Here is a 12,376-nt window from a genome sequence, read left to right as displayed (position 1 = left end):
CTTGGGCGGGGCCTGGGCCGGTCGGGCGGGGCAGCGGGGCGGGGCGGAGCCGGCAGGCCGGGGGCTGCCTGAGACAGTCACTGCCCTGACGGCGGCGGCGGCGGTTGGCCGGTGGGGGCTGGGGCGAGCACGACCGATTCTGCTGGGAAAGCTGGAACTGGCAGCCGCTGGGGGCCAAGAGGAGGATCCGGAGCTGGGAGCGTGCCCCGGGCCCGGCGGAGGAGGCGGCTGCAGTTGGAGTCCCGGGAGCGCTGCTGGCGGCGACTTCTCAGCTAAGCAAGTGTCTGAGACTGAGAGTCCGCAGCAGCGGCGGCGGCTGCGGCCACGGCGGCGGCTGGGGCCGAGGTAACCGGGGGGCGGCGGCGGTGGAAGCGAGGCCCCTCCCTCGGGTTGGAAGCTGGGAGGCTGAGGCCGGGGCTTGAACCTGACCCAACCACCCACCCTCTCCAGCCTCGAGACCCAGATTTGCCCCCTTCCCTCGCTCCGCCGTCGGCCGGGTGGGAGCGGGAGCGGGGCATGGGGCGGGAGTGCAGAGGCGGAAGCCGACCGGGAGGCGACCCCTCGTCTGGGATTGGCAAGGACCTTGGTCACCCCCTCCCCCTTCAAAAGACACACCCCAGTCTCGGTGCGGGGCTGGGTGCAGAGGCGCTCCCAGCCTCTGGAAGGGCAGACCTCGGTGTGGAGGCTGCACCTTAGCTCGTGGCCTCTCCGAGGTGGCCCCCCTGTGGCTCGTCTGGGCGGTTCAAACCCGAGGTGGTGCCCGGCGCTGGGAATCCCGGAGTTCCTTTTGTCTGTCAGATGAAACTGGAGGCCGGACCTTTGGGCAGACACCCACTAGCACCGAAGCACTCTACTCTTTATCCTTTTTCTGTCTTGGAAGGAATTCCTCCCTAGCAGCCTTTTATCCGGCCAGAGTGGTAGATTTTATCTCTGACCTCCATCCTTGGCCTAGAGGAAGGAAGGATTCACATTTTACTTGTGTTTGATTTATCATTCTGTATAGGAACAATCATCTTCCATCGTTTTTTTTTTTTGTTGTTGTTGTTGTTGTTTTTAAAGCCGTTTCCCATCCAGCTGCAACCCTGGTAATCCTCCCCTAGATTTTTGCAAACTATCAACAAAGAAGTGTGGCTGGAGGAGTAGACAGTCCTTGACTGACTGGACTGTGTAAGTTAATAGAGCTTCCTTAGCTGGCGCTGTTCTACCAGTCTACTGTGAATGAGCGTTTTGGCTGGAGTTAAGGGTGTTACTGTATGTGCATAAAGTATCTCCCCCCCCCCTTGCTATAGTGAAGTTGCAAAAATCTTGGGTAACTTGATTAAAATGTGGCTGTTTGGGAAGCATAACAACAAGGAAGAAAAATGCAGAAAGGAGAATGTGATTATTTCAGGGGTTTTGTCCAACTTTTGAAAGTGCCAAAGGTGAAGCAGTGGATTTTCAGATTACGTTAACTGGTACACTGCAACATTTATTGACCTTAATACGTTTTTAACATATGATATTTTGCACTGAGGTATTTTTGTTTGTTTTATTTTAGTTACTTGTGGAAATTGTTGATTACCCGGACATCTTAAAACCAAGAAACCTGTGAACAGGTTCATTAAGAATCTGCTGTCTTGAAAAATGCATTTTATGAATGCTTTGAATTAAGAAAGTGTTAACAGTGGTCTGTCATTTCTGCCACATAAGAAACTATAATCTGAAACAGTTCCCTGGCAGTTGCCCAGATGCCTGAAACTGGCAAGATCTAGTACTCTTGAGTGATCATCCTTCAACGAGAAATACAGAGCTACTTACATACCGTACCTCATACCGTGTAAATGTAATCTCCTGATGCCATTTAATGCAATGGACCTCTTTTCTGAATCTAATTGTCAGATGCAGAATTGACACTTGGAATCTGGAGAAGTATTTTGTATAAATTGAAAGATTGGGTTTTTTCTTTAGTTTTCCAGATGTATTGTCTCATCTCTGTTCTTGAAACATCCACAATCACATAAACTCCAGTTATAACCATGGAGTTATGTGATTCATTAAGATATAGGAAAAGTGATGCTGAGCTGTGGAATCAGGCGTTTCTCCCTCAGTTCAACTAATACATAGACTGCTGATCAAGAATAAGGAACCAAATAAAGTCATGCACGTTCTGTTGACAGATGAACTCTGTGGCTGTTGAATTTTACTGTAACTAGTTACTCTTGTCATTCCGAGTCAACTTAGTATGCAAGTTATGTCATAATGGATGGAAAGACCTGTGTTGATGTATCCAGACTCTAGCAAATGAAGATAAAAAACCTATTATGACTAATCCTTGGGAAGAGAAAGTCTGCAAAATGGCTCAAACCAGTTTACTGCAAGGGAAGCAGTTTTACTGTAGGGAGTGGGTTTTCCACAAGCTTCAGCATTGCCTCCAGGAGAAAAGTAACTGCTGCAATAGTACTGTCAATGCACCATCACTTGTAATGAATTCTGGGAATAATGCTAGTGGTGTCTCTGGAAAGGGAGCTGCCTGGGGTGTGTTGTTGGTAGGAGGGCCTGGCAGTGGCAAGACGGCCCTATGTACTGAACTCTTATGGCCAAGTTCACCTACAAGTTTGCAGAGAGGTTTACATCGCCAAGCTTTGGCCTTTCATTTCTGCAAAGCCCAGGACTCTGACACTTTGTGTGTTGGAGGGTTTATTAGAGGTCTAGTAGCCCAGATCTGCCGCAGTGGACTACTCCAAGGATATGAGGACAAGCTAAGGGATCCAGCAGTCCAAAGCCTTTTACAACCTGGGGAGTGCGAGAGAAACCCAGCCGAAGCATTTAAAAGGTAACAATAAAAATGTCATGGTGTTCAGATTTCTATGCTGAAATTAAATTAATTTTTAGTTGTAGTTTTTTGTTTTTTTTAACTTTGTGGGTTACTTTTACTAGTGCTGTACATTTGGCCTTAATCTGAAGTTATGAATATACCTGTTCACTTTGAATATCAAAGAAAGTAAAATCTAGGTTTTGGTATTGCACAGCATATGGATTAAAAGTGTATCTGAATTTTACTTAATAACAATGTTATTTATATTGCCTATAAATGATAAGGGAAATTTGTTCTTGTGGTAGAGAAGCACATTTAGCTGTCTGAAAATAGGTTACCTTTTCAGAGGGTGAACTGAACTTAGAGTAATCATCAGTATAGCATCTAGTATCTTTTTTTTTTTTTTTTCCTATTAGGAGTAGTATTTTTTTAAATAAGAAAGGGTTTCTTTAACGGAGATTATTGGCCACTGAGAATCTGAAGAAAATTTGCTGATGAGTTTTGGGATTTATTCTCCTATTAAATAATTGAAAAGCTGAGTGATATTTTGAAATATGTGAATTTATAAAATAGGGAAAATTTGGGATCATCTTACTATTTTTACTTTTAGTGAGTGGTACAAAGAAAGTGTTTTTTTCCTAACTTCAGCTAAGCTTTTTTTCCATGGTAATTGGATTGGTCCAGGAAGTGAGCAAGTTGCTTTCCAGAGTGGTTTCAGATTCAAATCTGCTCAAGAAAACATAATTCCTTGAAAACACGTTTTTTTTTTTGTTTTTTTTGTTTTTTTTGTTTTGTTTGTTTGTTTGTTTTGCTTATCATGGCTCTGCTCATTGTAAAAGTAGCAGGCAAATTGTTAGTTTGTGCCTCACTTCTGCTTGAATTACCCATTTTGCCATAAGCTTTTTCTCTACAATAACATTCTTAATGGGCAAAAGTTTGTTCTCCAGATTCTGGTATACTGTGCACTGGAGGTTTGTGTGTGTGTGTGTGTGTGGCTCACTTCTGCGTGAGTGTGTTTCTAGGAGAGATTTGAAACACTCTAAAAGAGTGATGTTTGTTTTATGATGTCCTCAAATCTAAGAAATTGGAAGTAATATTGAAAATATTTAATAGTAATTATAGTAAGCAGTATGTGTCGATCATTATTCTAAGTGCTTTACAAATATTAGATCATTTAATCCTCATAATAATCCTGTGAGGTAGTTACTATTCCCATTTTATAGATGAGGAAACTGAGGTACAGAGAGGCTAAGTAAATTGTTCAAGGTTACAGACTAGTAAATGGCAGGGCTGAGATTTTAAATATGTGTGTGTGTGAGTGTATGTATGTATGTGTGTATATGTGTTAGTAATCTTAGAAATTCTTTGGAGGACTTGATGGGAAGAGGAGGGGTTTAGAAGGTTATGTGTGGCAAAGCTGGAGAACAGGAGTTGTGTCATAGTGTGGTTTGAGTGTGGGTTTTCAGATTACCCATATAGTGATAGAGGGAGTGGTATTCTAGAATGAGTTAGGGATGGTACAGAATTCAAATATGGGAGGGATTTATTAAAGTCAGCCAAAGGGATGTGTCTTTGAGAGGTGTGATATTCTTGTAGACTCTATAATGTGTAAATTTAGTCCAATAAAACTCAAGGCAAATCTATTATCTTTTGTTGTTAGCCATCAAAGTCAGCGTTAAAACTGATAAATGTAAGCAAATAACAGGAAAATATTTATTTTCGCTTTTGACAAAAACTAAATCCAAAACCAGTTTTTGTATTATTACTTTTAACCTTTAAATTTCTGCTAATATTGATGATTTCATATACAGACTTTTCCCAATTTATGGTAGTTCAACTTAAGATTCTTTGACTTTAGGATGGTGAGAAAGCAATATGTATTTAGTAGAAACCTTACTTTGAGCACCCATACAACTGTTCTGTTTTTTACTTTCAATATAGTATTCAATAAATTACATGATATATTCAGCGCTTCATTATAAAATAAACTGTGTTAGATGATTTTGCTCAAGTATAGACTAACGTAAGTATTCTGAGCATGCTTAAGGTAGGGTTGGCTAAGCTATGATGTTTGGTAGGTTGAGAGTTATTACATGCATTTTTGACTCAAGATATTTTCAACATACAATGGGTTTATCAGGGTGTAATCCCATCATAGGTTAAGGAGCATCTGTATTCATGTGTGGAACAATTTAATAGTTACAGAAAGTTGGTAATGAAAACTCTGTTATTCACAGATTCACAAAGCTGGGGAAATTGCAGAGAAGTTATTTACTGGATGCTTTTTAAATCCACTTTTCTTCAGTTTATTTCCTAGTTTTCTTTAATTGTTTTTATGCCTAATGATAGTAGATAGAATACATAATACATGAAATTTTATGGCTAAATGGTAATTTGTTAATCACTAGTTCATGATAATTAAGGAAGAGTGAAAGGAACTTCATCTTAGTGAAACATTGCCACTTTCTTCCCTTCTGACATGGTATAGTATATTCCATAGTTTCTTAGATTTAGTTGTCACAAAATTTCTTCTGGCATTCATTAATTTGTATGACAAATAATGAGAGTGTTATGTGTTTTAAGCATAGTTCATCTGCATTATTTATTAAGAACCTTCTGTGTGCTAGGTAGACTTCAGCTGGAGATAAACGAGGCAATAGAACAAACAGAATTCTGCCTTCATGGAACTCAAATTCTAACATTAATATTTATCTTATTCATATAAAGAGAAATAACCATCAGAGTAAATACTTGTTATAGTGTTCATGAAACACATGAACATTTAAACATTAATAGAATTTTGTGATCTCCTAAAGGGAATGATGTGAAGACACATTGATATCTTTTTTCATTTTATTTTCGTATCTGTAATGTTAAAGTACAATACTATTGTTAATTTGTTTACAATATTTTATTTCCTCATTGCTGAAACTAAGTTGATGTTTATATTTTTACTTATTTTGAGAGCCAAAGGCTGATTTCTTTAATTCTGCCTCCCCCTTTAGGCCTTCAGTGCAAAATTTTGTATATTTTGCATTGACTGTGTCTTTTCTAGAGATGGACTCCTAATAGCCCTATAATTGTAAAACATTCCAATTATTTTTGACAAAAAGCTGAAGCATCTAAGTTAGTGAGGGGTGGAGGGTAGTGGCATTAGGATTTGTGACTGGTTTAGAAGATAGCTATTTTGTTCAACCAGAAACACCTTTCTGGACTTTGAACAGAAAGGTCATTTTGGAGATTTGAAAGGATGTGGTGCAGGGAAATACAAATTTTTGTTCTTAGTGTATGTCATTACCTCACTTTTATTTCTTGTTAACAGTCTGCAGGACCAGATACGTGATGTCAGTTTTCCTGTGTTGGGTAAAAATATTTTGCTCTGTGTAATGTTAACAGGAAGAATTAAACATTTTCAGGGATACCATGGCTTAAGTGTAAATGGAGTAAAATTTTTATAAAGAGTTAAAGATGAGTAACTCTAAGTTTTGAGAGTTTAATAGAAAATTTGTGCTAATGATGAAAGGCAGTATGCCTTGTTAGAAAAAGAATTCAAACTGGGAGACCAAATACTGACATTTGTTTTGTGTGTCAAATGGGAATGTTTGAATATTCTTTCTAATCTTACCTCCTCCGGGAGCATTTATGGATCTTCACTTATATCTGTTTAGGTTTGTAGCTTATGTTGCACTTTTTTTGTTTGTTTGTTTTTGAGACAGAGTCTCACTCTATTGCCCAGGCTGAAATGCAGTGGTGCGATTTTGGCTTACTGCAAGCTCCGCTTCTCAGGTTCATGCCATTCTCTTGACTCAGCCTCCCGAGTAGCTGGAACTATAGGTGCCCACCACCATGCCCGGCCAATTTTTTGTGTTTTTAGTAGAGACGGGATTTATTTCACCGTGTTAGCCAGGATGGTCTCGATCTCCTGATCTGGTGATTCTCCTGCCTCTGCCTCCCAGAGTGCTGGGATTACAGGCATGAGCCACTGTGCCCAGCCGTGTTGTAGTTATTTATGCATATATCTTTTGTTATCTTCCCTATTAGGCATATGCTTCTTCATGACATTATTCATGACTGATGAATTTTTTATATTTCCCATGGTGCTTTGTATATAGCACTTTGCATATAATAATTGTTAAATGACTGTCTTTTGAATGAGTACATAATGCTACTTGCCTATCTAGAATATGTGTGAACCTAATTGAAAGAAGGCTGAAGCTCTTAAACAAGAAAGGAAATTGAAATGTTACATGATTTAGGTCAGTTTTAAATGCAGACCAGACTGGTAAAGTGATTATTAATTTATTAACCTACTGTCTGTTCTTTAGCATATATTAATATGGCATTAGTCCAGATAGTTTTAAGTGGCCAGATATCTATCTCCTGTCTCAACTAGCTCCAAGTATTTTTGGCACACTCAACAAAGGGGCCAAGAACAGAAGGGGGCTGGAATGTGCGCCTCCTTCTTACCCTCACTTGTATGTTTTCAAGGCAAAATATATTACATTCATAATCAATCTTGTATAACTAGTGCTATTTAAGATGACTGTCATTATCTATTCTTAAGTATTGTCAAATTAAAAGATCCTTCTAAAGTGCCATTACTATTCAAATTTTAAATAAAATAAGTTAATCAATATAATTTTATAATCAAAACTTTACATGTTTGTCTTTTAACCTAAAGATCATCACCTTTCACTGAATGATCTATTGTTTCCAGCTTTTAACTATATCCTTTCTACTTCAAGATACAAACTTCCTTTTATTCAAATCTTCTCCCTTTTCCTTCTGAAAATCTTTTCTTTTTACTCTAGCTTGTCTGTTCCTTTTATATTTCAATCTAAGTGCTGCTTCCTTTGGTTCCTGGTACTCTTTATCATTTGCTGAACCAGTCCTCAACCTCTAATCGCTTCTGCTCTAATGGCATAACATATTGCTCCTGTTTGCATACTTAGAACTTTGAAGTCAGCCACATTCTTAGTTCTGTTCTGCAATCTAATTTGTTTGATAATTCAGATTCCTTTTAGACCAGAGAGAGTGAAGTGGTGCTCTACAAGTTGAGTATTTTGTTTTGTTTTGTTTTGCTTTTTTCCCAATGCAGCAAATTTCGTATACATATCCAAATTTTTGCTTTTTCTTGGAAAAAAAAAAAAAAAAAAAAAAAAAAAACACCTAGAAATTTTGACAATACTGGGTTCTCGTTCCTTTGAGGCAGTAATCTTAAAGACTTAAGTCAGTTGCTGTCTTTTATGAGCTCTGCATGCTCTAATTTGGTTCAGTCTTCACTATGCTCTATTATTCTATACTAGGACCAGTTCATGTATTTACATGTGCCAGCCTGGCTCCTATAGTCATTTTCAAAGACAAATATGTTTTCTATTCCTCCAAAAAAAATGCTATATTTTTTATCACTCGCAGAATTTGCTCTCATACTGTCTAGAGTTTGTATCTGCAAGTGCTGCTTCCTCTTCCCTATCAGTTTCCCTTCCTCTTCCCCATCAGTTTCTTCCTAGCTTACTGAAATCTAACTTTCATCTCTACACATTTACAGAAAGATGTTTATGCATGATTGCCTGTGAACGTATTGCTCAATTTGCCTTTGTCCTTTACATGATGTGTTTTAGGTATTTTTTTCATTATTTGCACTTTTTTCTTTCAGAATCTCCCACTCACTCGGTTCTTTGGTGGACCTTCCTCTGCGTTCTCGCCCCACAAGCTTAGATCTTCTCTCTTTGCACATATGCCTTTAATTATTTTATTTACTTACATGGCTACCAATGCATAGATAAAGCTGTTGATGCAGATTTGATTGCTCATAAGATAGCAATCAAAATTGCTTATCATTCTGATCAATATATATCCTTTCACTTGGTAGTCCCTCACTAACCTATGTTTAAACTAGCTTCTCTTGAAGCATTTCTATTCATTGATGATTTATTTATTTTTATCAAGTATTCAGTGTCACCTATGTGTTAGATATGTACTAAGTGTTAGGGCTAAAGTGTTGAGACAAGCAGAACACTAAGTTAAGTGAGGTAAAATACATTGAACAAATAGTCACAAGAATACATGTTATGAACACACCTTTGGTAAGTGCTAAGAAGGAAGAAACAGGATAAGAAAGCATATAATAGGAAGCTTGATTATTATCTAGAAATATGGGAAAACTGACGCCTTATCTAAGTTCTATAATTATTCTTATTTCTAGGCAGTTTTCTACTAAACAATGTGATCTTAGGATCATCAGTATTAGCGTCACCTGGGAGGTTGTTAGCAATGCAGACTCTCAGGTCTAGGGAATCAGAATCTGCCTTTTAATGAGATCCCTAAGTGAATCCTGTGTGCATTAGAGTGCTTTGAGAAGCACTGTCCTAGGCTGGATTCTAGAGTTTTCTTTGACTGTCTTCTGTCATAATATTCTACTCTAAAATATTTAATCTTTTTCTTGGGATAGTCCTTGAATTCATTTATCCTAATCTACAATTTTTATTCACCCATTCCAGTTGATCTACTTACTTCATTCATTTTTCTCACAGTTGCCTAATTAGCCATACTAAAACAGTGTTTTCTTTAGGATATTCCTCTGAGCCTGTGATAACCCACATAACAAATTCACATTTCTCTGCTTAGCTTTGGAAACTTTTAATGATTTGGTTATGCCTCATCTAACGTGTATTTCTATAACCTCAACAGAGCACATTATGCTCTTTCATTCTTTCAAGAATTATTTTTAAGTCTATGAGACATATTAAAGCATCTAGGGAGCATGGACAAGTGAGAACATTCTTATTTTTCTTAGCGTTTAGTAAAACCTTTATATGAACAGTAGAGATATGAAGCTTTTGTTTGATATATGTTGAGGATTTGATTTTTTTGCAGTTTGCATTTAGGTCTCTACTTTGATTTTAGCAATGTTGCCCTTTTCAATTTTGTGAAGTAAAATAGTTTGATTTTTATGAAATAAGGTAACTAAATACTTATTTTTTGTTTTTAAAAATCTCTTTGGCTGGGTGTGGTTGCTCACACATGTGGGAGACTGAGGTGGACGGATCGCTTGAACCTAGGAGTTCGAGACCAGCCTGGCAACACAGTGAGACCCCATCTCTATAAACAAACAAATGAACAAATCACTTTGAAGTGTATTCCAATTGGTTGCCTGTCTTTACCCTCTAGTTGTTTTAGTAGTGTCTTTGACCATATAATTTTCATTGTTTTAAATTTCAAACCCATATCTATTATGCTAACCTAATCTCAGAAATATTTCTAATGCCATTTTCTCTCTACTATACACGTGTTTAGCTAAGTATAGTCTTTAATGATGAAGTAGAATTTGAAAATGTTGATGTAATTGCTTACTAGAGCTAAGTATTAAGAAGAATTACATATTCCTCGTGGTTATCTTGAAGAATATTTGAAACTTTCCAGAAACTGGTAGCCTTTTACAGTTCTCTTATTTGTCTCTATTTTTGCCTGTATTCTTTGTACCTCTATCTACTAGCGGTCTTTGTCATAAGAGATTGCAGGTCCTTTCACTAGAGGAAAAGTGTACTTCTTGGTGGGGCGCGGTGGCTCATGCCTATAATCCCAGCACTTTGGGAGGCCAAGGTGGGCAGATCACCTGAGGTCGGGAGTTCGAGACCAGCCTGACCATCATGGAGAAACCCCGTCTCTACTAACAGTACAAAATTAGCCGGGCATAGTGGTGCATGCCTGTCATCCCACCTACTCAGGAGGCTGAAGCAGGAGAATCGCTTAAACCGGGAAGCGGAGGTTGCAGTGAGCTGAAATCACACCAGTGCACTCCAGCGTGGGCAACAAGAGCAACACTTTGTCTCAAAAAAAAAAAAAGGTGTATTTCTCTATCTTTTAATTCTGGCTCAGCCGTTAAGGTTTGCTTTGGCCAGTGGATTAACAGACATGACCCAAACAGAAGCTTAAAGTTGAGCTTGTCTTCTCGTGCTTCTGCCACCACAGTGAGAAGGACAAGATCTTTATAGGCTGCTGATCCAAGGAACAGGAGAGAGCTTTGGAGCAGATGGGACCCAACCTGCAACTTGTCTCCAACCCTAGAGTAAATCACGAAGAGCAGAGATGCAGAAGAAAGCTAAAATGATTGTTACTTTAAGCCACAGCGTTTTGGGGTGTTTATGATATACCACTATTGTGAAAATAGCTAACGATACAAAAGTTAAATATTTAAAATGGGAAGTCATTAATTTTTATCGTAAATATAGGAGTCACCATTGATTCCTTGATTTCATGTGTCATCTACATTCAATCCACTAAATGCTTTGGTTTTGTCTCCAAGATAAAACAAATACCTCTACTTCTTTCTATCTCCAACACTACTACTCCTATTTTCTATTGCCTGGTCTATTACTGCACTAAACTCCTAACTGCTCTTCTTGTTATTATTGTTGTTTCTCTTATTTTCACAAAGCAAAGTTATCAGATCATGTTACTTCCCTGCTTAAAACCTGACAGTGGCTTCTTACTATGCTTAGAATAAATCCTAAGCTGTATGTACATGGTCTACCCTTGCCTAGCCTTGACCTTATCATGTACTGCTTTATTCTTGCACATTGCTCTTCATCGACATTGCCCTTATTATGTTCTGAAATAGGCCATGTTCCAGCCAGCACATTTTTATATGGCTATTTGCCCTATTGTCATTTAGGTACCATCTTTAACATTGTCTCCTCAGAGAGCTTTCCTTATTCACTGAGTCTTTAGAAGTCCCCTGGCCAGTCATTGTCCTAAATCACATCACCCCGTTTAGCTGTCTTTGTTCTTAATTTTCTGTCATGTTCTTAAGTATCTGTCATGATCTGGAACTGTTTTGTGCATTTGTTTCTTTTGACTTTCTGCCCATCTATTGGTATCAACAGAGTATTTGCTTTTCTTGTCCTCTTTGTATCCAGGGCTTATAATGCAGTAGGAACTTAGTAATTATTTCTTGAATTAATGAATAACTATTTATATTTTAATTTAAAACATTATAATTTTGTTCACACTGATAATTGTTACTGCTTTAGCCATGTTCAGTTTTTAAGTAGTCCATGGTTATTTTTTGTGGTACAATTTATACATGTAAATTATATAGTTATAGGTGAAAAGGATTTATTTTAAACCCTATTTTGGTTATTGTATTTGTATCTTTTGAAATTTATGTTGAAATTAATTTTTATCAAGTGGAAAATCTTTTGAATAGCATTAGATTTATGTTATTTGATGAGAGTCATATGAGGTCACCTTTTGCCTCTCTTCCATAAATCCATAGTTTCATCTGTGGAATAGCTATCATTCTTTCTGAGACTATCACTTAAAATTAATATTTATTTGGAAAGGAGAAAAAACTTGAATTCAATCTCAGTTGATATGTTGGTTAAGTTGCTGCTTAGAGGGACACAGATCACAAACAATGAAAGTCACAGGAATTGAAAGGGAAAAATGAATGGCCCCAGAGGAGAAGAAATCCTTATAAGCAATTTGTTGGGGAAATGATAGATCGTTTTCATCCCCTAAAGCATTTCAGTGATATGGGAAAGTAAACAGGAAAGCAAACATACATATATCTACTCTTTT

The 12,376-nt window shown here is 37.9% G+C and overlaps 1 protein-coding gene across 2 annotated transcripts in view; it reads left to right on the top strand.

Annotated features, from left to right (window-relative positions):
• The first annotated feature begins 46 nt into the window (after positions 1 to 46).
• ANKRD50 (ankyrin repeat domain 50) overlaps positions 47 to 12,376 on the top strand; it is a 50,238-nt gene continuing 37,908 nt past the window's right edge. Inside the window, exons 1-2 of one of the 2 annotated variants that reach the window (XM_017852610.1) lie at positions 47 to 345; positions 1,538 to 2,812. In XM_017852610.1, the coding sequence (XP_017708099.1) occupies positions 2,301 to 2,812 (512 nt within the window). In that variant the 5' untranslated portion in view covers positions 47 to 345; positions 1,538 to 2,300. The remainder of the gene's footprint in view (positions 346 to 1,537; positions 2,813 to 12,376) is intronic. The other variant, XM_017852612.1, reaches the window with a different exon arrangement.

Source organism: Rhinopithecus bieti, unplaced genomic scaffold (genome assembly GCF_001698545.2).
Source record: "Rhinopithecus bieti isolate Rb0 unplaced genomic scaffold, ASM169854v2 scaffold_33326, whole genome shotgun sequence".
Classification (NCBI taxonomy): domain Eukaryota; kingdom Metazoa; phylum Chordata; class Mammalia; order Primates; family Cercopithecidae; genus Rhinopithecus; species Rhinopithecus bieti.
This window is presented reverse-complemented; position numbering and strand designations above follow the sequence as displayed.